The sequence below is a fragment of the Rhea pennata genome, chromosome 7 (genome assembly GCF_028389875.1).
Source record: "Rhea pennata isolate bPtePen1 chromosome 7, bPtePen1.pri, whole genome shotgun sequence".
Classification (NCBI taxonomy): domain Eukaryota; kingdom Metazoa; phylum Chordata; class Aves; order Rheiformes; family Rheidae; genus Rhea; species Rhea pennata.
In genome coordinates this window covers 25,837,857-25,863,934 of record NC_084669.1, presented here as the reverse complement: position 1 = coordinate 25,863,934, position 26,078 = coordinate 25,837,857, and the positions used below count along the sequence as shown (strand labels likewise).

At 35.1% G+C, this 26,078-nt stretch overlaps 1 protein-coding gene across 6 annotated transcripts in view; it reads left to right on the top strand.

Moving 5' to 3' along the window:
* The window catches only part of KCNMA1 (potassium calcium-activated channel subfamily M alpha 1), a 510,592-nt gene that overhangs the window by 399,108 nt on the left and 85,406 nt on the right, over nucleotides 1-26,078 (top strand). For 5 of the 6 annotated variants that reach the window (XM_062580642.1, XM_062580641.1, XM_062580638.1 and 2 more), the window contains 2 exons: nucleotides 7,722-7,808; nucleotides 10,992-11,068. In XM_062580642.1, the coding sequence (XP_062436626.1) occupies nucleotides 7,722-7,808; nucleotides 10,992-11,068 (164 nt within the window). Of the gene's footprint in view, nucleotides 1-7,721; nucleotides 7,809-10,991; nucleotides 11,069-21,290; nucleotides 21,465-26,078 lie in introns of all 6 variants that reach the window. The other variant, XM_062580640.1, reaches the window with a different exon arrangement.

Genomic DNA, 26,078 nt, shown 5'->3' with positions numbered 1-26,078 from the left:
TGTGTTCTATGTGTTATGTTTATTTCATTTTTAGTCTTATTCTCCTGCAGTTTTTGAATAGATGTGTGAAAAGAGAGGTGGCTTCCTGACAGTTTGGCATTATTAATATGATCCAACTGCAGAGAAGTTACTGCAACACTTAGCATCTTCAAGGATCTGCAGTTGTTGCACCTCTACTTCGCTTCTTGCTTTTAAGTATATATTATCTTGTGGTGAAGGCATGTTAATGCTGGCATGATAAGCGATATGATGAAGTGTTGTAAAAGTGAAGTTGCTTGCTCCCAGAATAAAATACATCGTGCTGCTCCATTGTATTGATAATCAATCACTTCTTGAACTGAAAGGAGTAATTTAATTGTTTCAGAGTGTATTGAATTCACTATTATTGTTGAACTAGTTTGGATTATGCCCCAATAAAAGACCTTACACACACACTGTAGACTATGACTTAGTAGTTACTATTGTAAAGGACTTAATTCCTGGGAGCAACCTTTTATATGCTTGTAGTAATTGAGCTTTAATATACTGTAGCATGTAATGTGCATTGTCTCTTTTGCCTTGTATTCTTTTTAGTGTCTTACTGAATTTTTCTGTGTAGAGCAATATGGAATCTGAGTTAATGTCAGTGGTAGAGCCCAGAAGAAAGAAGCAATAGTTATGATTTACAAGTAGTGTGTAGCTGGTATACACAAAACTCCCACTATGGGATTTGTGCACTTACCCTCACACTCCACTTCAAAACATACCCTGAGAAAATATGTTGCCTCAAATTAATTTTGTAATTCTAATTATGTAGTTTTTTGAATGACTTGGCACATTTAAAGAGGCCATTATAGTAATGATGGTGCATTTCATCTGGGCATAGCATGAACCAGTCAAGAGTAATAGCTGTGTATAGTAACAATGTAGTAGCTATAGTCAGTAATAACAGTTTTGTTTTAGATAATATGTTAATAGTAGTTAGCTAATATTATATTTTCCGGATTAATGTGATATTGTTAATATTTCAGTTGCATGGGGAATGGTACAGTACATCTACCACAAGGTTTAAAACAGAGTTGTCACAGCTTTTGTCATTTGTTTAGTCAAAATTTTGCCATTTGTGTTTCATTTAATTCAACAACTAATCTTTTTTTTTTTTTTTTTTAGACAAGGATGGTGGCAGTTAGAAGGGTAGCTGTAAATGTAAAATACAAATTTCCTTGATAAAGAGATGAACTTTTCAAAACTGTTCATCAATGGGGGACATTTCTTTGGTGAATATGACTTAGATTTTGGTCACTGATGTTGGGATTCACCTCATCTAGCTTTGTTAGTCTAAACATTAGATATCAAATCTCCTTTATGTCACCTGTCCAGACTTCTGTGATTGCAACAGAAGACAGAGTTCAGAAAGAGGCCTCCATTCGGAGACCGATGGGATGAATCCCACCTTTAGTGCTATTTAAAGTGCAATCCTGAAAGTAAGAAAAAACAAGAATAGTACATATCAGAGGCTACTGTCAAGGAAAATTCTTAATAGAACTCTACCAGCGTATGTCCCTACTGATTGACTACATCTACACATCTTCCAGCCTTCAGCCTTCATGCAGTGCCACTAAAATTTATTTGCCCGTGTTTACTTTTCATGCTATACTTGCTGGGCATCTGAACATGCTTTTGCCAGCTTGGGCCTTTTACTGCACTTCACACATCTTAATATGATCCCTCAGTTTTTCTCAAGAAAGACTGACAAATACAAATCTAAGAGGCATCTACTATGTGCGTTCAATGCCTAGATTAAGAGTTCAAAGTTAGGTTCATTTATGACTTCAGCTGTACTGGAACAGGGTCACTTTCATTTTGTGCAAAACGAATTGTGAAGCTGTGCCACTTAGCAGGTACCTCCCAAAAAATACATACCACTTAACCAAGTTTCAGACTCTTAAGATGATTGGTTATTCTGTAGATACGCTTTACACAGAAGATAGATGAATATTATAGAAAGATAGAGGGAATGTTTTCATCTTCTACTGTGATTTTCATATACTGAAAATTTATTAGAAATAATGTTTTGTAAATTATAATAACATGGAAAAAATATCAGCAATCAAACTTCCTAATGCAATTTCAACCCAAGAAATATAGTTCTCAAGTCCAACATGTATGATATTTAAAAGCAGAAGACACTCAAAAATTACCTAACACCAGAAATCAGTATGAAATAAACAGTGGTAAGCAATTAGTATTACCAAACGTGTCAATTCACAACTTGTCCTACAGTTCAAACCTTCAGCTTTCAGGTTCTCCATCAGATATCCTTAAGTTAGTAAACTTTGGCAAGGCACAGAAGACTTGCAATTAATTATCAAAACCTTACTCATTTTTAGTGCTTTCAGGGAAAATGTAATACAGTATCCTTTTATATACCATAATACTGGTGTATTGTGTAAGCAGCAATCCATGCTATACCAGAAAGGTATTGTGCCATGCTTACGTTCTGCTTCTGGGACTTTCAGCTGTGGGTGAGTTTCAGGTAAATAAGAATGGGTGAGGAGATATTTATATATATCTGTCTTTTACAGAAGGTAACATATGTATTTAAAGCATGAGAAGTTATACCCCAGTAAATGGGAGAATCAGTCAGAATTAACACACGTTAAAGTCACTGTCAGATCTGTCTTCTACATTGGCATATGGAAAACCCACTATCTCCTTAACCTTTCATTGAACAATCTAGGTGGAAGGATATTCCCAAGCACTCTTTAGTGTTTTTTTGACCATATTGGAATTTTTCACTTTTTTTAATCTATACATCTCAAATGCTCCTGCTAATTCCTACTTGCTATTCACCTACTTATATTGCAATTGCTCTAGAAGTTCAGTTTTAGCTGTTTATCTTCTATCATTCTTGATTCCTGAGAGTACAAATGAATTCAAGGATGATTTCCACATTTTCGATGTGTGACCTGCTTTCATTGTTCATGCTTTTGATTGTTCTTTGATGCATGATTTTGCATCTAGTGACCAAGTGAAACTTGTTCAGCAAATGAACTCATTTTTGCTACCTATCAGATAAGTGTAAAGCGGAGTTTTTTAAACTGAGTTTCTATTCCATAAATGACTTAGAAATAAATTGTTATCCTATCATAGAATAATTGAACTGGCTTCTGCTAAGTTCAAGCTGATAAACTCCATTAAATTCAAGTTAAAAATAGTAGATCATATATAATTTACATGGCTGTAATTGCCATGTGTTCTAAATATTCATGTATGAAGGAACAATCAAGTCAGAAGATAAGCTTTTTTTCTGCAGTGACCTGACACATGTCATGAAAAGCTTTGTTCTGACAAAAGTATATTCTACAACCAAGAGTGTAAAAGAAATTATGAATTAGTTTTTTTGAACTTGCTCTTGTTTAGTGTCTGAGATAACCTAAACTGGAAAATGTGATCAAAATCTTAAAAGTTTTTGAAGTATTTTACTTTCCTTGCTTGATTTGGTGAGCTGATCTGAGAGAAAAAACATCAAATGATATTTTATGATAAAAACATATATTTGGAAAAATCAGAGCTGTCACTTTCTATTGCGTTTTTCCAATGCATGCACGCAGTGCATATGGATCTGCTATATTTCTTACTATTAAACATAATGAATCTCTGTCCTTTTCTTTTTTTCCCTGCATATTCCTATACCTGCAAAAACCCCCAACCTTGGAGATAAATAAAAATGAGACATAAACTGAAGCTTTTTCTCTTAAAACTCCAGTTTACTTTGCCATGCCCCTGCCTCCTCAACTGTGGGGATACAACACAATAAAATACATGCATATTTGCAAGAGCTGCTTGAGCAGATGCATGTGTCTTCAAATAACTGTTGGATGTATTCTTCTTGGAAAGTTCATTAGCATGTTTTATTTTTTGCTATCCCTTTTCTTCCCCACTTTTAATTATTTTAGTTCAAAACTGTTTACTTGCTGTAACTGTCACAGCAACTGTTATCAAAGCATAACTAGCTAATGATACTTCCTGTCTCATAAGAAGTAATATATTTGCTGCTGTAATAAGCAGCATATTTAATAAAACCATATAGACTCAGTAGAAACTGCTGATGACTTGTTCTGGTTAAAGATCAGTGTATGCAAAGAAAACCAGAGCTTTATGAGCCTTTGCTGTGACTCATTGTCAACAGCAGTGGTGGGGCAAGGTTCCCCCAAGTGATGGGACAATGATTTCATGTGTCTCAGAAAACCTGGAAATACAAGCCCGTACTTTTAATACATTTGTGTCTTACAAGAAGCCAGTTAATTCTGGTTTAAGATGATGTTCATTGCCTCTTACAAGACCTGATTTATTTACTTACTACTTTGTCATAACTATGTATCTGGTGGTTATCTCAGCTTTTTGTGGAATTTGGTTTGCTGAGCTTTTGGTAGGATTTTTTTCCCCTTTGAGTTTGAAACCCCAAATGGTTTATCTATCTCCAAGAATGGGATCAGGATGAAAAATCAGTTGTACCTGTCAAGAAATATGCTCATCTGTTTTCATTGAAAAGCTGGAGCAGCTCTATGATTAAGGACAAGAAACAAAAAAGCAAAAGAAATGTTTTTCTGATAGAATATTGCCAGCATGTACCAAATAAAAATGGCCAAATCTAACTGGTTTACAAGTTGTGCCATATTTTAGAAGCTGCAATTTACTAGAAATAAATTAGACTAGACGGAATAGACGGGTGTTTGAGTTTAACAGCTAAATTCTCAGAATAACAACTTCTTTTAAATATAGATGAGACACGTGATCCGACTTAGGCTGAGAGAGGCTAAGCACTTTTCCTGCAATTGCTTTCTCTGGCTGCTATAGCCGCATGTAACAGATGTGAAGGTGGATAGGCTGTCTCATATCAGTTTCTTGCTGTTTTGATGATGTGTGATCTACAGTAGAAGATAAAAATCCAGGAAAGGTTACTTTGAGTTGAAACAAAGGAAGTGTGGGGTTGGCTATATAAGGAGACAAAGAGGAGGAAAGATGGAGCCTGAAACAAGTATAAAATTAGGGTAAAAAAAGAACATGATAGAAATTGTTGGCAGAAGGACTTTGGAGAATGTCAGGCAGAAGGATTCCCTTCCTGGTTTTTGAGAAGTGTCTTTCCTAGGCTCACAAGCTTAGGATTGGCCGTCATCAAAATTTTCCCATGAGTACTTATTGTTCAGTGAACTAGTAAAGTATACATCTCATTTTTCCTAGTGATGGTCTATTAAGGTATGATGATCTCCTTAACAGCTACTGAATACTTGTTGGCTCAAGTGACAAAAGTTTGTGCAGGGGATTTAAAGATTTCAAACCTGTTTGTGACTTATTTGAGTGACTGATTCCATATGAACAAATTGCTGAGTCTGGGTTTTGTTTTATTTTTATTTCTATTTTTTTAACTAAAAAAAAAAAAAAAAAGTTTTGTTTCCATTTGTTCTATTCTGGTTTTAAAACCTATGAAGTTGAATTTTAAAAATGTTTAGATAAATGTTTTGGTTGCAAGCCTGAGGACTGATGAACTAAGAAATGCTAGAAATCAAGTTTAGTTGTGCAACTTTAATTCATCCCATTTATCTGTGTGCATTATAACGTAGGCAGTATTTACACCATCACATTTCATCTTTTGCAATGCTGCGGAACTCTGCAGTGGAGATGAACATGCTTTCTGTGGTGATGTCTTCTACTTTGTGTAGTTCTTGTCTCTTTTTTATTCCAAAGTTAGAAACTGTGACTGAAGGAAAAGAGAGGTTAGCTGGGTTAAATACCTTCTTTGAGAACTAATTTCTATTCCTGCCTCTGCCCTAGAGTATCAGTTGAGAGTAAGCCAATGATTTTAACCAAATTTTCTACAGATGATCTCTGGTTAAATGCTTGTTGTTTGAGGAACCAGAGGCTGGGTTTTAGGAAATGCTGAGCATTCTTAATTGCAACAAAAGTCCCTAGAAACTGCATAAGGAGCTATGCAGTGGTAGATACTTACGAAAAGCAGGCTGGAAGCATCCCAAATGACCCAAATTCATAGTAAGAGTATCTCGTAGTGACATAACTGTCATCTTTAAAATGAGATAGTACTGTATTTTGATTTTTCTTGATTTTATAAAACAAATCATTAAGTATTTGTGAAGTATTTGCTTGATATAGTGATGAATACTGCAGGCAAACACATAAGAAAAAAATGGTATTTTTAAAGCAAGATATAATACATGAATCTGTACCTGGAATGATGACAATAGGACACCACTGAATGAATTCCCAGATTGTGGAGAAAAGTAGTTTGTGGATATTAAATTAAGATTTGGTCATAATGGCTGCATTATGGGGACTGAATTGTGGTTTCATGATTAGCTTCTTAATTCTTAATTCCTGAGTGCTTAATATTCCAACCTGATTCTTCTTTTCATGAAATATTGTGTGTGTGTGTAGTCACACAAACTCATATAAAATTTCCAGGTGTATTATTTGTCATATTCATTTATTAATAATGTATAAATAATAAATACCATCTTGAACATGATAGCTGCTGAGACCCATTTTTGCTCCTAACAATAAAATCAAAGATTTTTGACTTTCCAGTGTTAGTAACACATGTCCATACGGAAAAGTGCGTTACAGAGTTTTGCATAAATATCTTTCCTCAAAATCAATGTTTACTAAATCCGCAAGCATTTAAATTGCTGATAGTCTTTGTTTACTATAAATTGTATCTGTGTGCCATTCTTACATTTTGACATGCAAAGACTAAGCTATAACAAAAGACAAAAAAGAATACTTGACAAACTTTATTAAGGTCTTTATCAAACCAAAAGTTTAGCTATACCACACTTCATAAAAAACTTACTGCAGGATATATTAATATCTGTTTCTATATGCAGATATATTGCCTGGTACTTTACAAATTGCCTTAACCAAAATCAAGTGCTAAATCTTGTTGAAAATGGAGATGCATATGGAGATGCAGGGTACCTACGTTCATGTTAGCAGTTTGTAATTTCCTTCATCAAATATAGTTAAGGCTATTCTGTAAGTGTGGTTTTGGTTATTTTGTTCTTCCGTGGCTGCATAGCAGTATTTTAAAAATCTGCATTCATTTTATGTTTTTCAGCTACCATGACTGGTTGTCTTGTACCATTCCCCTTGAGTGTATGTCTGTATTTATGATTTTAAACAATAACATTTTATGTCCTGATAGGGGTCCCATTAACATTCTCTTTCACTGGAAATTGGCAAAAGGTTGTGTAAAAAGATTTAGCTTCATAAATGACTTTTAGTACTGTTACTGATTAGTGGTTGCCTGCTTTCTTCCCTTTTCACCATATTGTGAATTCTTTCACCATTCTTGAATGCTAGAGCAAGAGAGCTCAAATGCTCAGCTTCACGCAGGGTGTTTCTGAAGGGATTGTTACTTTTGTTATTTTGTATAGTTTATATCTAATGCAAAGCATAAAGAATACAGCGATACAAAATTCAGATGATACTGTTTCAAGGGTACGTGATTCTCTCAAATTTAAGGTTTTGTAAAAGCAATGGTCTGTGAAAATTGTTATTTGATTGGAAATTTCATAGAAGAATGGCCTAAAAATTCTTTGTAGCTTTTCCTAACTAGTGGGTCCCCTATAACAGAATAAAACTAAACAATTTTGGAACGTTCAGTTAAAAGAAATTTAAACTCATGGTTTTGTTTTTTGTTTGTTTCTCTTTGTTTCACTGAGCAGTATATTAATCAATCCTGGAAACCATGTCAAGATTCAAGAGGGTACTTTAGGATTCTTCATTGCAAGTGATGCCAAAGAAGTAAAAAGGTAATTCATACTTTATCTTTCTGCTTTTTCTTACATGTGAGTATTTCACCTACTTTTTATTGTAATCTGTTGAGAGATTCTTAGGATGAATTGAGTTGGTACACTAGTCAAACAAGTTTTTCCTTAAGATATGTACATGCCACTTTCTTAACTGCAGCCCTAAATATCAAAAATATTAAATATTTTTTCAGCAAATATGAAAAGAACTTTTTTGCTGAGTCTCACAAGAAAATGTACAATATTTCAGTCTGCATTCTCTGTAAATTAATTTGTCTCAGTGGAATTACTCTGAGAGAGAACTGAGTTGATAGTTTTGACTAAGTTTCAGAGGTTTAGAGTAGTTTTTATTTATATAGACTCTAGCAAATATTTGATGTGAGCAAGGTACTGTATTCATTCAGCAATTGCAGTAGCAGAATAATATTTATGTTCATGTCATTTTTCTGTACTGGAACTATATGCTCTGTGGCCACATAATAATAAATCAAACTACAACAGTGCAACTTATTCGAACCATACAACTTTACCACTTCATTTTACTAAAAACTTGGCTATATTAGATTTGGCTTGGGTACCATAAAGTTTCATGTATCTTGTTTAGGACCAGAATTGTGTATTTCAGACATTAGCTCTGTTATGATTATAATGGCCTTGGAAGGAATAAAATAGCAAGCAGAAAAATAATGTTCAAATCAAGGAATTATTAAATGTCTATAAAATTGAAATAAAAAGATTTAAAAGGCAAAGGAGTATTTCCACCTGAGTTCTTCTCACCATTTTGAATTTTTTGTGTAAATCGTGTTATCAAAAATCAGTTTTTTACTTGATATTTTGCTTGAGTTGGATGTTTTAATTAAAATCCTATATTTGAAATATTCTAATATTTTAAATGACATTTAGTAAATCCTAAACTATTTATAATTAAACCAAATTAAAAGTAATATTTGAGTGATACATATTAGCCATGAAGATTTTAAAAAAGATGAAAACATCAAAATTTTGAAAACACTGAGTGCTTGAAGTGGTGAGATTTTAATGGTATCTGAAGGTCAATGAAACGATTTTGGGGAGAAAAGAAAAAAGCTTTTTTGTCTTTTTTTTAATGTACAATAAAACAAAAGTAAATATATGTTATATACCTTAAACTCAATTTTTTGTGTGTGCGCTATATGCTAAAGGGACAATTTCAACTCCTTTAGATTAAATATACTCATTTTTATCAAATGCATGTTTGACGTTGAAATATAGCACAGAGTTAATTACTCTTCTTACTAGAATTATTTTTATTCTTTTTTAGAAAAACAGTTTCACATTAGAAACCCTTATGCCTAGGATTTTCTCTGAATAGTTTCATATGAAATGTTGAATGTTTAAATAGAATAAAAACTATATGAATTACACCTTTATCATTCTTACATTTTAGTGTTCACATCAGAAATCCACTTGTTTCAAATCCACTTAATTCAATCGAATTATCAGTAGGATAATTTTATTACAGCAATCACTTCAGGCTATTGCTCTTGACTTTACAAGTAAGTTTGAAGGTACTCTTTAGCACATTTGTCCTGCAATGGACTTTGGCTACATGAATTGTGAAAATGAGTGAGGTCCAATTCAGGTCACAAGGCTGTGTGAGCAGCTATCTGTGATAGAGAATTCTCATTCAAAACTGGGGCCTACAGCTAGGTTGGAAGGAATTGTAGAAACGGGGGCCAAATTTTTCCTCTCTGCTTATGTCTTGTCATCCACTCATGGTTTGAAAAAAAAAAGATGTATTTTTGTTTTCTTGTTTTTTTTCTTTCTCTTTGGTGGAAGGCAAGCATTTTGGAGACCAGAAACTTTCTGCAGCAAAGTATGCAAATGCTCAGAGGACGCTCTTTCATATTACATTTTACTCTTGGAAATAGTATGACAATCTCATAGCCTGAAAGATTAAGCTTCCTGGAATTCCTATTTATTTTTCTTTTTATATTTTGGATTGTCGACTCTTCTTTTCCATTGACTTTTCTACTATTGTAGGTACTCTGCCATCTATGAGCAGTGTTGTCTGCACGGTCCATGAGTGACTACAAAATGGCACTTTTGGTTCTTGCAGCCAGTTTGTATCGAGAAGTATGCAGGAAGAGAGGGTTGGGAAGGTAGATATGGAGCCTGTCTTAAATATGGATAAGTATAGGGAAATTTCAGCACATGGAAATGTGCTGGCATGTTTAATCTGTTATACCAGGAAGAATCCTGGTAAGCTGTTACTGTCCAGCTAGGTGCCAACTGTTTGATCCTCATGAAATGTGTCACAGCAGTCTTAGTGACATGTCAACTTGACAGGCATGATTAAAATCTCCTATGGGCAGTTTGCATATTTATTAAACGTAATTTTGATTTAATCATATATAAAGTTGAATGCTCCCTTCCTTCCTTCCTTTAGTTTTCTTTGTGCTTCACCTGGTGGTGAACCCTTTGATAACAGAGTGTAAGTTAATCTGCAAAAACTTTAAATAGAGACTTAGATGGGTGACCTTGTTAATTGTTTGTTTTTGTTGAGATTTTGGCTTTTTTTCTGTTCAAAACCAATATGACTGCTCTAATTGAACAGAAAAGACAAAACTCCAGATTATTTCAATTCTTTCATTTGTTGCTTTAAGAACCTCATTATTTTGGGTGGATTTTCCTTTTTTGTTTTTTTGTACATAGCATACATGATGCTGTTGTCACATTGGTCACATTGCAATATCTCATTGGATCAAAAATGAGGTCCCACTTGTGACTGGGCTTAAAAATTGGCCAGGAATACTATATGCTCTTTACAAAAACTATCCAGTAGATCTGCTAAGACCAGTGAGCTTATTATACGTTTTCATGACAAAATTTATTCAATGCTCTTTTCTAAGATGAAAGGCAAATGAACCGATACACTGTTATAATTATCATCCATTTTCCTAGTTTAATTTTTCAAGTAAAAGTATATTAAAAGAAATGGTAATTTGGAGCAGAAAGTCTTATGTTTGAGATTAATGGTCTTGCAGAAAACATTTCCTACTTTAAATGTCTAAACCTTTTCAAAGATTAAAGAAAATTAGTGCTGGCATGTTTCATTAATTTGACAATGCAACAAGAGGAAATGTGGGACTAATTTCATTTGTATGGATTAAGAAATGTGTCAGTTTTTCCATTCTGTCTCTCTAGGGCATTTTTTTACTGCAAGGCTTGTCACGATGACATCACAGATCCCAAAAGGATAAAAAAATGTGGCTGCAAACGGCGTAAGTAATATTTTTGTCAATCCTTTCTTCCCCTTTTCATGAACTGCTCATCCTTGGAGAATGTCTTTATATGCATTTATCTGTTTTACACACTGGTACAGAAAAACTGATAAATAAATACACAGCAACACAGTTAATAAGTGCCACTTGCATTTCTGAAGTGCTTATTTTTTAAAATTAAATTTCACACCACTCACAGCTGTGTTTTAATTAAAAAAATCCATTAGGGCCAAAACTAACAAAGGTTGAAGAATTAAATCAAGATAGATCTAAAAATGGAGGTTTGTGAAGTAAGCATAAGTTAACAGTGAAGTTCTACTTTCATTCATACCAGGGAGAAGTTTAATAATTTCAGTAAGCTTTAGTGAAGTAAAGAGCTTTACCTTTGCTGAATACAATTCTGTATAAAAAGAAACTGAGGAATAACATTCCATCATGCAAATATTGAAATAGAATATTAAAATAACTGCCTACGTTCCTTACTACAGAGATTCTGCACAAGGGATTTTGTACAGCAGATTGCAATGTAGAAAAGAGTTTGGGAGTTTTTTGGTTTTGCTAGAGAGAGGGATTGTCTGGAAGAAATCCTCTTAATTATGCCTTTTAATTATGACTGTCCTTTCAGGAGGTTCTGTAGCTGTAATGCTAATATTTGGTTTAAGTTCTGTATTTTTATAAATACTCAAAAATAGTTTTTTAGCTATATACTTCTAAAGGACTTTTTGCTGAAACCATTTCTTAATGAATATGTGCAGATTGATTTGGATTGCATGGTCTTTTGGAATGAGAAAATATCCAGTACAAATACACTGATTAGGTAAATGGAAACATTTCAGAAAAGGTTGACCATACCTCTTCTTCTGTTACTTCCATGAGGGAAAAACCCTCTAATTTATTGATCCAGTCATAGTATTATCATTCTGCTATTGTAGAAAATGGAAAGGGCTAAAACTGTACCTTTAAGGGGCACTTAAATTTGAATGATTTCAAGAAGATGGATTTTGGAAAGGAAGAGCATATCACTAAATTTTTTAAAGAAAATCCTCCCCCCCAAAACCCAGGAATGTGGAACAAAGTAGTAGAATTGAAAGAGCTGCTGAGACACTGAGGATTCTCATCAAAATGGGATTTTCCTCCCAATAGCCACAAGGAGAGCAAAACACATGGAAAGCATGCCTGATGTGGAAGGAATGCGTGCATTGCCTAACATATTGGGAAAAAAAAAATCAAGAACAGTTTAGCCATGTGAGATTGTGACCTTTGAACTGTGGCCAAAACCAACGAGACTGCTGAGTAAGTTCTGGTAAAGCAAGTTACAGATGCCTCAGGGTGCCTGTAACTCACAAAGCCAATCTTTTTTCCAAATTACCCAACAGCTAAGCAAGAGAAATATGTAACCTGTTTATTTTTGGCTGATTCTGCTAAAAATGACCCACTGTTTTTGTACGTTCTTCTCTCCTTCCACTTCACATAGTATATGCTGCTCGTACATGCTGAATTCTAGAATATTTGCCAAAGGATTTGTCATTTGAATGTGAGAACTACTTTGTGCCACATTTCATTGAAATCTATTAGAAGACAGGAGTCAGGAAATCACAGTATAAAGGGCAAGAGCATGAAAATTAACATAACCCTCAGTACTGGGAAACCAGGGAGAAAACAAGGGTATCCCGTGGGCCCAGCCAAAACAACAGGTCCGTTACCAGCAGTAAGGCCGTGGAGAGGGGTGAGAGTGACGACTTCTGCGTGTAGCGCGAGGCAATGCGCCAAGTGGCGTGGCCACACAGGTCAGTCCAATAAATGAAAGGGTGTCGGACAGACGTAGGAACGAAACGATGGGGTTAGTGAGGCTGAAGGAGGAGGCTGTCAGAGCTGCAGCGGTGAACGCTGACCGCTCGGAGGTAATCCTCCGAGTCAGGTGGAAAAGCAAAAAAGGTCGGTGATAGTAAAATTGTAAATTTCCACGTTCGTTGTCTGTCCTCTCCCTCTCCCTTCCTCCCCCCGTCTCCCCTCCTACACGCACACAAGTATACTGCCGCAGACGCTGTAACAGCTGGAAGCTCCGAGCACAGCTGAGAACAGCTTCACACTTAGCAGAGTGTTTGTAACTATTAGGAATAATACAATTGTTTTGCTTTTAATGTTCTATAAATCCACAAAAATATTTAAATGAAAAATTTCAACAGTAATTAGTGATTTTTTTAGTCTTTTGAATTTTGATGACAATTTTATGATCTCTTTTATAGGACCTAACCTTTTTTTTTCTTTTCTTTTCTTTTTTCTTTTTTTTTTTTAAAGGTAAGTCTTTAGCGTGGTCTGTAATTCAGACCCTTCTAAAACATTTTAGCTTAAGCTTTCAAATCACTAATCACTTTTGAAAATCTTAGATATGTTATCCGTTTGTAAGCGACACAAATTGTTGATCTTAAAATGCAGTCTAACCAAAAGAAAGCATAAATTAAAGAAACACTTTTTCCATTGAATTAGGAAACTATCAACTAATCTGTCAACAGCTAATCTGTCAGTCTGACTTTCAGAGACACTGCAAATCTCTCTCTCTCTCTCACACACGCACATACACACTCCTATGTAATAAATTTAAATAAGTATTTTAATTAGTGAGGAATATAACAATTAGAGACAGCTGAATATGGAAGACGTAAGAAGAAATGAAGGGTTGTGTATAAAAATCTTGGCATGTTCAGGTGAATGAATGTGAAACAATATCTCCTTTACATGGAAATCTTAATTATTGCGGCATTAGTTAATGCAGCTTCCTGTGACACTTGAAAACCACATTGTTTAATAATGCATCTGAGGTTTCACATCAATTTAGGTACTGTCTGAACATTAGCTGTGGTATTGTTGGGGTCTAAAAGTGAGCTTGACCTACATAGCCATTTGTCCAAAGCTGTTAGGCCCAATATTAATAATTCAGGGTAGAACAGTGCATTTCCACAAGGCCAAGGATAATTAAAGTAACCTTGCTTTCCTTTTGCAGTTTCTGCCATTCCTCTTTTCTCCTTACCCATCCTGCTCCCTAAATAACCTATGAATGTTGATGTTGTGTTGTCCAGAGAAATGCTTGTGTGGAAGTTTTATTCACAGATTGTTAATATTTTTTTGGAATGTTTTCAATTTCTTTCCTATTCAGTTTAACTGTAGTCTTTTCAGCAAGGGGCCAAATACATGTATATATTTATATAAAATTGCAGCCACATTGGGATAAAATCTCTAAACTGGATGACCTACTCCTTTTGTTTCTTTCATTTTGTGTAACAGCTGTGGTCTAATTCTCTTTATATTTTTTCCAGTGACAGTGCTTGCTGTGAACAGTGGGGGTTGAACCCCTGAGGGGAGATATCATGTGTACATTGATGTGTTTGAAGGAATTTCTTGTAATCTATGACAATTGACAAACTTTTGATTTATTTTTCCTCTTGCTGCCTTGGAACACGGCCCCTACTATATTTTAACTGCACACTGATAGTGATCTATTGTGAGTAAAAATGGGTTCCCTGTAGCCCAGAGTGCGGTCCAACCTGTCTTTCTCTAGCAGAGAGTATTTTTGTTCAGTATTTTGGTTCTTTTCTTTATTTATGTTGCATGTAGCAGTGACGTCATACCCACAATTTTCTCATCCTTTACACCCACGCAGATTAGGGCGACGTTGAAGAAAATACAGCAGTGTTCCCCTCTTCCACCTTTTCAATGCATTTTCTTCACAAACTTATTTTTATCCCTAATTGAATGTGAGACCTTGGCAGTGAAATTTCCTTGAAATGATCATGGAGGTATCTCATGAATTCTTAGGGATGTCAGTTAGGCTGGGGTAATCACCACTCTAGCACTGTTTGCCTGGTTAAGTGCAATTCATTGTCAGACCTGTGTTCAGCTTTCTGTATTTTGTCCCTTCCGTTGCATAGCTAATACAGAGGGATAACACAGCAGTCTTTTACTGGCCTTATCTTACTCCTTTCTCCCCTCTAATATAAAAAAAAAGGAGGGGAGGGGGGGAAGATAGGAGGGAAGCCAGACAATGAATTAACTATCGTTAACTTCTGATACATAAACCATCCTTACCAGGAGACAAGCTACAGTGATTATTTTCCCCTAGCTGTAACAGTTTTGCTTTGCTAATTACATAGAAGATTAACACTGTCTTTTCAGGACCTTAACTGTAAGGCTTTACACTTACTATTATCTATATAATATGAACTTTATAGACCAGTTCATATCGATCTGAGTCATACCACTTTAATTCAACAGTATCTATGGAGGCTTTCAGTCAGCCACTTTTAGTGTGCACAGTCATGATAGTTAAAATAAATACAGCATTTGGGAGATGGAAAGAATTTGTTTCTTGGAAATACAATCACTGCAAAGAAAATATTCATTATAAGGTGATTATAGGTTTATATGGACTTCTCCCTTCAAACACCAAGAGGGATAAGATATTTCATAGCTGCAGTGAGCCATTTCTCTAGCAGGTTGAGGTTGCTAACCATCCGGTAGAACTGCAGCTACTCTAAATAAGTGAGGCTATCAGGCTTTTCCACCATTTTACCAGCTATTGCAAATTTGTTTTGGGATAACACTTTAGGTCTTAATCAGACCTAACTACTCAAGCACAGAGCAATAGTTTCTTCAAAGAATACTGCATTTTTTCTATGAAAGTAAGAAATAGTAATCCTAATAAACCAGAAAAAGAATTTACATAGCTAAAATAACAATTCCCATTAATGTTGAGGCAAAATACTGAAAGTAATTTGGAAAGGAGAAATGTGAGCTTTGAAAAATTCTAGAAATCAGTTTTAATCACTATTGGTAATACAGGAAGCAAGTTAATTAAGTTTCCTGATTGAGATGATCAGTGGTGGCAGAACTGACCACTTACTCATATTTTGCAGCTCAAACAAATATAATTTGTACCTTGAAAACCTTGATATTTGGAAAGGATTTTTCAGTCTTGAATTCAGCACTTTGGAGATTTTACTGACAATATTAATAGCTCTGTGACATGGACTGCCGTCCTGAGACTGCTACCCTGACATTATCCAAAAGAACAGCCTGACAGACACACGGGGCCTCACTTTCTTTTTAAATTCTCAGACTCAGTGAAACAGATTTGAAAACAAAAATTTCTCATTCCTGTTGCAGTAAGCCAATCCAGTGCAGACGAGCATAGTAGTGGTTTGGACTATTGCAGCAATATATGTTGGTTTCAGATAAATTTATATGATAACATCGCAAAGTGTTTCTTCTCAGTCATTGTGAATAGGTTTCCATTTTAGTGATTCTTTGGGTGCACAGTCAGTCAGAGTTCCCCATCTTTGGTCATCAGCAGTTTTTTCCTGTCTCTGTGCTGAGATTACCATCCACTTAGCATTGCCAGTTCATCTATTTTGTGGCCTCATTGTAAACCAGATGAGCAAAAGGACAGAATAAAAAATAATAACCTTTTTTTCTGTAAGATTTAAAAAGCAAGAATACAAGGGTTGTCCTGTAAATCACTTGTGAGACAGAATGTGGACCCATGCAGTCATTCCTTTCCATATCGAATTTTCAAGTTAAAAACATTATCCCATTCAAAGTTCAGTCTGACTATTGATAAGTTTTCTTCAGAATTTCTTTGCATGCTTAGCTGATAATGGAAGATATTCAAGATGATCCTTGCTTTTGCAGTATAAATTGGGTGTGTTGAAATTTAGTTAGTTATGTTTTTGCTTAAAGTTTGGGATGGACACTGTTGCATACAGACACAAAGTATTTAAATTAAACACATTTCTGTGTTGAGGCCTTTTTGGACTGGCAAGGCCAGAAAAATAAATTGTAATAAAGCTAAATAAATGAGCTCTTCTTGCTAAAGAGTATTTAAGGAAAGATCATGTATCTTTGACTTGTGCTTTTCCATTTCCCCAATAGCTTCAGTCTGTTCAGAAGTGCAGTTAGAGAACACGCTGACTGAGAGACTTCTTTAAGGTAATGCAGGAAAGGTCATGATGAGAGATGAAAAATAAAATGAATTGGTCTATAAATGTGTCATTAATTCAAACCCTGTGAGTCATTCTTAAAGTTACTAAAATAGAGTAGAGTATCTACTTACATCACCTGTGATTTCTAAAGTTTGAGAAAGAACACCATCATATAAATTATAGCGAAGATCTAGCCAAATGCCTTTGATTGACATCATTTAAAGTCAGAATTTTACAAAAATGGCAAGATAGTGAACAAGCTGAGTCAGAGGTCTTAAAATTGTTCTGTAACAAATAATAGAGAGATAGCTTTGCCTGTTGTGTTAAGAGAAAATTGTCACAAACAATTTAAGATATGCTGCTGTATTTTTAAGAAAACTGAAATTGTACTGGGGGAAGTCCTTTCAATATTTTAGTCTCGTGATGCTAACCAACGTCGCTAAAAGACAATCAAATCAGTCTGGTCTTCCTTTAATGCTATTAGTTGTTTTGTACCATAATTTCTTTGTAAACTCCCCTTTGTTGCTATTTTACTCTTACTGTGGATCATGAGAAATTGCTGAATTGAAATGACACTCTATCCATTTCAATTCTTAATCATAGTTGGGACCTTTTACACTATCAAGAAACCTCCAGTTCAGATGCTTTTTAACAGATTGTTGTCTCACAGAGAATCCACTAGATGTCCTCATAGATCTACTTTTTTTTTTTTTTTTCTTTTTTTTTTTTTTAACAATTCAGGTTCGCAAGGAAAACTTTAGTGAAGGGTGGAATAGTAGCATTAGGTAGACTGTACTTTTTTTTTAAAAAAAAAAAAGAAGAACAAAAAAAACGAGATGAAGAGATACTTTGTTCTTCTTCCTTTAGAACAGGAACTGTTCTTTGACATCTTAGGTAATTTGCAGTTTTCTTTGCTTATTTTTGCAGCAGGAAATACACCTCATTACTGTTTGTGAACTTTAAGCATCACCTTAGATCCAGACAGTCATCTAGAAATGTTGACTAGGCTTTTTGAGTTTTTGAGATCAGAAGGCCAGGTAGTGCTAGAACCCCAGACAGAAGGCACATTTCTCCCATATAAAAATGGAAGGCTACTGTCTTCTGAGAGAAATTGCAACAAAAATGCTTTTTAGAAAATATTTATTTTTATGAATAATTGTCAGAAATTTTGTTTTCCTTGGTCATAAACAATCAGGAAAATTACAATTGTTCAGTTATGCCTTGTTTTGTCAGTAAATAATTTAATTAGGCTGATTTCTATATGCATGATAAGTTCCCCTGATACTTTTATTAATTCATTTTACAAATGCTATTGACTTCTCATCATACTAAGCATAAGGAGTTGTTCTTCCTTTTTATCCATTTATTCTTCAGTTGAAAATAGGAAGTACCTTATTTTATGTCCCGACTTTAATTTTCACTACTTGCAAATTGTAGCTCTATTCAACCTCCAAAACATTTTTTTGAATAGAAATGAGCTGATTCTGTGCAGGTGCTATAGTGTCAAATGAATTTAACACCCTCCCAGATGCTGTTCTTAAGGTCCCCCTATGTCTCTGGTGATTCCCATTTATTGTTAATGTTTATGGAAGTTTAATAGGAAATGGTATGTGTGTGGCTGAACCATTTAAAATCATTTCTGTCTTATCTTTGATCTTGTCGCTAACCATCCCTACTAATATTCCATGTTTTGTTTTATTAAAAATATATTGTATTTGGTATGAACGTAACAATTACTGTATAAAAGGAATGAAAAGTAACAGCATGTTTTCTTTATAAAATGTATTGCTCTGATATGCAGTTGCTTATATACTGGTTTGAAACCCTTATAGCAAGTCGTTTCTGCTACTTATATTTTCAGATTCGAGCCTGTTTGCTGCATGTTCATGGTGTGAAATATTAAAATGATGCATGATCTTCGGAACAACTGATAATAATAGTTAAAAACAGTCCCTGAAAGGGCTTTACTTTTGAAAAGTGCTGTGAACTTGTTCCCCCTGCTGAACAGAAAGGCTTAAATTTCCTACTTCATTCATTTAAGTTCAATGAAAATGTACAAAAAGTTTCTCTTCTCAACCCTCCTTGCCCTTAAGGATGATTTCTTTTAATTTTAATAAATGTGTCATATCCTATTATTGACTGTTGACAAGATATGGCTACAAGTAAATGAAAACCAGGGACTGTTACTAACCAGTAACATAGCAGTTGAGAATTTCTGGGCAGTGTGTTTTGCTACAGCATTTCATTTTAAAAAAAAGTCCTTCAAAACAGCTGTAATTAAAACAAAATGGGCCTTCCTTTTCCCTCACCTACTGTTAGTGTGTCTCACAAATGCTCTTTATTTTTCTTTCATTTCCTTAAAGTGAAAATAATAAAAATAGGTGTAATGGGAACGCTTCCACCTTTTCTGATAAAATATTTCACTTTTATTTTTCTGCTCCCAACTTTTCAATTTTAAAGGATACATTGGGAAGAGTTAGAGAGAGGGAATCCATGGGATACCAAATGCTGTTTTGAATTTTCTATGTAGTCTGAATGTGTATGCATCAAAAGCTGCAGTGGAACCCTTCATGTTAAAAGCCAAGCTCTGAGGAATGATGTACCATGCAATGAACAAGCCTGACGCTGCATGATGACTTTCTGAACAGCTGTAAGATAACTCTACTAGGATGCTAAAAGAACATGCCTCTAGTCATATGAGCAAAGTTTTAGAGGAATGGAGTCGCTGCTGAAGAGATCACTCATTCATTTCCCTCAATGCCTGTTTTCCACAATCATAATGTTACCCTTGCTTGACAGATATACTGTAGAGCAAGTCATTAAGGCCTTAGAACAGGACTTGACCCATTTCAGAGATTTCAGTCCCTCTTCCCTGGTGACTGTAGCATTAAAAATGGCAAAATCAAGGGAAAATATTTTAAATTAACATCATTACTATAATATAAAAAGACATCTGAAACTGAAGACACAGGCCAGAGAAACATTACCTTTCTTCTGCATTTGCTTTTAAGGTTTTGTTTTTGCCTGTCAGTGTTCTGTTTTGTTTTTAGTATAATTGAGTCAGTTCAATCTAAACCATTACCAAAAGTGTTGGTTCAGTGCAACATGTGAAACAATTTTAAGTGACCTTGCATTTCATCAAGTTTAAACTTGTACGTGATTAAGGTAGCACGCACAATTGTGCAATGGTAGCTACACGTACATTTATAAAATAGCATGCGTAAATTCATAGAAATACATAACAAAGATAGTATCCTTCCCATGACTAAAGGATATAAATGTTGTATTCCAACCTGGCACTCCTTTTGGAATTAGCACCTAATTTTGCATTTTGTTATTGGCTTCTTGATCTATCTTTGAATCCAGTTGCATGGTTCAAACTTGATTCTACTCGAAGCAGAAAATATGATAAAAATTGGTTCAACATGTTCCAGTGGACCAGTGCTCTGTGTGCTTTTGGTGATGCCTTACTTGTGAACTGATTTTAATGTCAAGCATATTTGCCTTTATTAGTTGTTTCTATTATATGGACAAATTTTGATATTCTGTTATAGATTTGATTTGAATTCCTGAAGATACAATGTAAACTAAGTAAATCTTTCAGGAAATTTTATGAACATCTTGTAACTCTCCAGTAATGTGTAATATAATGCAGTTAGAGAGTTCCATGGCGCAGTTTAATACGAAGAAAGTATGAGTTTGAGGATTGTATATACACATACACACGCATGTATGTGTGTGTATGTTTATGTGTGTGTGAGTGTGAGAATACATGTGTATGTGTGTTTTCCTCTGTGTGTGTTTGTGTGTATAAATATCTTTGATTTATACAGAAGACAGGATTGGCCAAAAATATCTAATGCATTAGCAGCTTTAATATTTTCTCTTGTTTTGGCCTTATAGTATTAATTGTGCCATGGAAATATGTTTGTAGGATTTTCTGCTTTTGCTATGTTCTTTTTTAATCCAAACACTTGATTGTAATCAGTAATTCTTCCCTATGTCTGTGATCACCCTATAAGACTGAAGAGAAATAAAGAACAATTTATCTTTTGCCCTACTTTTAATGTACAGCCAAAGTGTTATCAGTAATCTCATTGCATTTTTTTTCCCTGGGTCAAGACTGTTAACATAAACTAAGGCCTGTATTAAATCCCTTAAATTACCTTCCAGCTGCCTTGTAATATATATAACCTTGCCATTAACCTGCTGCTCTTCCTCTCCTCCCATCCAACACATGATTATAGCCAAGATGTCCATCTACAAGAGAATGAAACTGGCATGTTGTTTTGATTGCGGACGCTCTGAGCGTGACTGCTCTTGCATGTCAGGCAGTGTACATAGTAACATGGACACCCTTGAGAGAGCCTTCCCACTTTCTTCTGTCTCTGTTAATGATTGCTCCACCAGTTTACGTGCCTGTAAGTTTTAACACCAACACATGCTGTTCCATGTCTGTTGTGTCTGTGGTATCATCCCCGTCTTGTGTCGTACATTGTAGTTCTGTGAGTTTTACTGGGCTCATGCTTTTAAAAAAATGAAACCTGATTTTTAATACATCTCTTATTTTTCTGTTTTTATTTCTTTTTATATAAAAATGTAATTCATTATTTTGCTTTATGTGCTCTTTAGGAAGCATGCTCTTGCAATAGCATGTGGGACCTTAGTAGTGCAGTTTGGTGACTTTTTTTATTATTCATACAGTATAAATGTTCATTAATTAAATAGTACAGTACATGCTTTTTAATGGTTGGAGGAATAGGTCTGTGTTTAAATCTATGACTGGTGCTAAGTGGGCAGCTTTAGTAGTGCTCTCATTAGAAGAGCATACAATGGCAGGACAGAGTTTAGTAGCAAAACTGTAGTAGCTGCAACTGTGTTTTATATTACTATTAGCTTTAGCTTTTTTCTGTAGTCCTTCTTTTTCAGTAAGGCAGGACCTTCCATCCAATACTGAAAACCCAGAAATCTTAGTTTTACCTTTTGTAGTTCTTTCTAGTAAGGTCTAGTAATCAGGTAAACTTCCTGACTCCTCCATATTTTTTCCACAAACTACCTCTGTGTGAGAGTCAAGCTCTTTTGAAAGATTAGAGATTGAGAGGGAAAAGAGAGAAATTCTGAGTAGCCATTAATTCTTTGGGCTAGTGGCTGGGATTCTAAAGCTATATTTATCAGTGTGTTGTCAACAACTGAGGAAGTTTTGTTGATGATGATAATGACTTTTCCTTTACTTACCCTCCTCAGATGTCCATAACAGGCAAAACTATGTCTCAGGACAGGAATCATTTTCCTTTCCTTATCTTAGTGGAAAAGAAGAACTGACAAATAAATCAGATTCATCTAGAAGAAGTATTAGAAGTCCTGATTAGGAAGCATGTCTGCTTTACAGTATGAGTCATGAACAAATGAAAATACCATCCGATACTAAGAGTATAATGTAGTTAGTAGATTATGCATCTGGTAGCCTTTGATGTCAGATGTGCATTATGGTACATAATCCATCTAGTGAATGACTGTGTTCTAACTATTTTGATGTTTGAACTACTGATCCAGACACAAATGTAGAATATATACCAATAGTGTGATAGTATTTTTATGAATAGTGCACTGAATATTGTGTCGATTGGACAGATTTTAATGGAACTTCTTAGAGATTTGGTCAAAAAACTCTCTCTCTGTATATGTATTCTGAATGTTCTTTTTCTCTATTTAGTGGCAACTCATGTATCGCCTCAGGGGAGATAACTCCCCGTATTAAATCCTGTTAAAATTTACAGGAATTTTTATCCTTTAGAGAGCCTTATATGTGAGTAAGATGTAGCCATATTGTTTGTTAAGAATGGTGACTGAGAAGTCTCCCTGGATTGAGAGTTACTGCAGACAGTGTTACAGTGTTACACACAGTGTCTGGTATTGCTTGCATTAATACAGACTAGTACCAAGAGATTATGTGGTTGGGTCCCAGCACTGGTGCTAACAGCAACCAGACGAGGCTAAAGGAATATGTCCCCTACAAATGGGTGAAATTTCTACCATTAGTAGTGTTTGGCAGGAAAGAAAAACCATAATTTGTAGGTTTACTGTAGCTTTCCAATTCACTTAAGACTATGGAGAGGTGGAAAAGAAAACATTTTTGATTGTGTTGCCTGCTGAGCCAAAAACCTCCTGTGCATGATATTATTGCCATCAAACACAATACTGTTGGGAAACATGTTAAAACCCATGTTATATTCTGAAACATAAGCAATATTGACAGCTTTGAGGGTTTTTAGCATCCTGTCTTTCAAGGGCCTTTTCCCCCCTTCATCACTCCATCAAATCAAAAGGGATCTCATTCTTCCCCTTGTGAGTCTACCACCTTTGACTGTTAATAATAAGTAAGAAAAAATCAATACCAATTCAAGCTCTTTACAGACCAACATAAGCCTTTCTTTTCCAATTAAAAAAAATATATATACATGTGCAAAATTTCACTGGCAGGGCTTCAATAGAAATCACTGTGTTTTCCTTGCAGTGCTCGGGGGTCGTATGATGCCCATCTTGACAGAGCTAGTTAACTCAAAGAATGGTGGTGAGAGTCAGCTTTTCATTAAGTATGAGCAGATGTGAAATGTAGAGTGTTTGACAATTAGAAATGGCAGCAGCAGGGCCCCAGAATCAAAGTGAGGTCAGATTGGTGGATCAGATTACCTCTCTTACATTCTTTAGTTGTTCTGAAAATCATTTTGAATTAGTGTCAGTGGAGCCATGATGGGTTTTGCCCTTTGTCTTTTATTCTAGGACTGTATTGTTTCCCCAGACACTCATTAAAGGTCATTATACTATTACAGGGCTTACTTTGGTCGTAGTGCCCCAGTTGGGTTGGTGTACTTCTACAATTGCTTAATGCGTTTCTTTCTTTCTTTTTTTTTTTTTTCTTTTGGTTTTGAGAGCAGCTTTTCTTTTTAAAGGTAAATAAAATTGCTGACCATTCTGTGAAACTTCCTGAAACAATGAATAATTTTTCTAAGAATTAACACCGCATGTAAGACTCTGGTGTCTAGTAGAAACTTATGGCATATCAATTTACATATTCATTGATGTATACAGAATTTAGTGTACTAATTGTATAAGCTGTAGAGAAAGTGGCGCTTGCAATATATTTTCCATTGTGACTGAAAGACGTTGTTTCTCTGTTATTGTATTAAATTGCCTGTACCTTCAGTGGATGAAAGTCATATTTTGATTAAACACAGTTGCATTAAAATAGCTTTTGAGTTTATAGGCAGCTATCTGAAAAAAAAATAGAGGTGTTCCTTTTAAATGCAAAGAATTTTTTTTTTTTTTTTTTGGTCTACATTATCTTTTCATGTTTAGCTGCTTTTGATGCAGCAGTAAAATGGTCCAAGTATATCTTGTACTGGAGAGATATGTGACTTAAAGAGAAGCACTGAACCACTGGAAAAAAAAATGGGGTGGTCTGTACAATTAAGTTATATTACTAGTAAGTGTGAAGCCTTTGTTTAGGTCTCAGGTAAAGCTTGAGAGTACCATTCAAATGATTAATTGATATAGACAGAATTTTAACCTGAACCATTTAATTTCTGTGTTAATTTCAGTTATATGACTGCTACTTCTCAGGAACATCAGAACTTCACGTTCCAAAAGGAAACCTTTCCTACATGTGTCCTGTTTTTATTCTGTGCCTATTACCGTAAGATTCTCAGCTTCCAAGTGCAGAGGGAAGAACATTTTTGGTAACTAGGCCCAGAGATATGTAATTCAGTTTGTCAAAAGACACGCTTTGGCATGCTCTGATTATTCTGAGAAGCATTATGTGAAAGCTATGACTTTGGTGAATATCAGGCATCTCCAGAGATGAAAGATGTGGGTAATTATTCCTGTACTTTTGATTTAGACAGGTTGGAGATAACATAGAGAAATCTTAACATTTCAAAGCAGCCACAGCATGCATCTACCTGTGTGCTACCTGAGTTTAGAACCATCTATCCCATCTGCTTTACTAGTGCCATTATGTGGCTTATGCTGAACAGACAATGCTGAGTCTTTGTCAGAGATCCTAAACAACACATTCTGCAATGTTAGATGAACATTTTACATAGTTTGAGGTTAGGTGTACATGGTGATGAAACTGTATCTGGTGTAGTGGATAGCAAGCAAGGGCAAGGAACACCTAGCCCCCACAAGGTCCCTTCATTGGCTGATAGCTTAGAGCAGTATAGACCTTGCCTAGGCATCTTTACAACTTAAATTAAACTAAATTCTTTAATGAGAGTTGAAATGACATGTCACTTACAGATTTAATCAAAGAGAAGAATGCATAATACATGCCAGATACGCATGGCCAGGATATCTAAAATTCATCGGTTGTGTAACTGTGCTTTGGCTTCTCTAGATGAGTTGACTATAAAATTCTGGACTCCTAAATGATGGTGTGAAAAGACAGCATACTTTTTTATTTCTCTTAGAATGTAATAGCCATATTATCTGCTTTCCACAGAATAAAACCTACCTATTGCTTCCCTGGTCATGAAGTAGCCTAGAGAAAAATAAATACTTGCTATTCTGGAAGAGCTAAGATGCAGGAAAGCCTGTGTGTACCCTGTCAAAACCAACTTTTAGTACTAGAATTTTCATTGTATAGCGACAGTGGTTTCTACTTCACTAGATGTTAATGTACACCACCTTGTAGTGTTTAGGGACCTAGAGCTTCTCAAATCAAATCAAAGTATGACCCCATTTGGGGGTTATTTATAGTACTCCGAAGAGTGAGATACTGAGTGGGACACTGACACAGCACTTAACATCTTTTCCAAGCTGTGAGAATTTCAGTGAGGCCGCAGATGGGCTGGACACTCATTTGCTCTGTCAAGTTTTTATTTTTGCTGAATAGACACTTCTCTATTTAATACAACCCACTGATTCCTCTGTGGTCATACTATTTCTTCTGTGTCCTGTGCAAAAAGCCAACTGCATAACGCTATTTTGAGGAGAAACTGAAGGAGTAAACAACCATTTACATCTGCTGGGAAAGG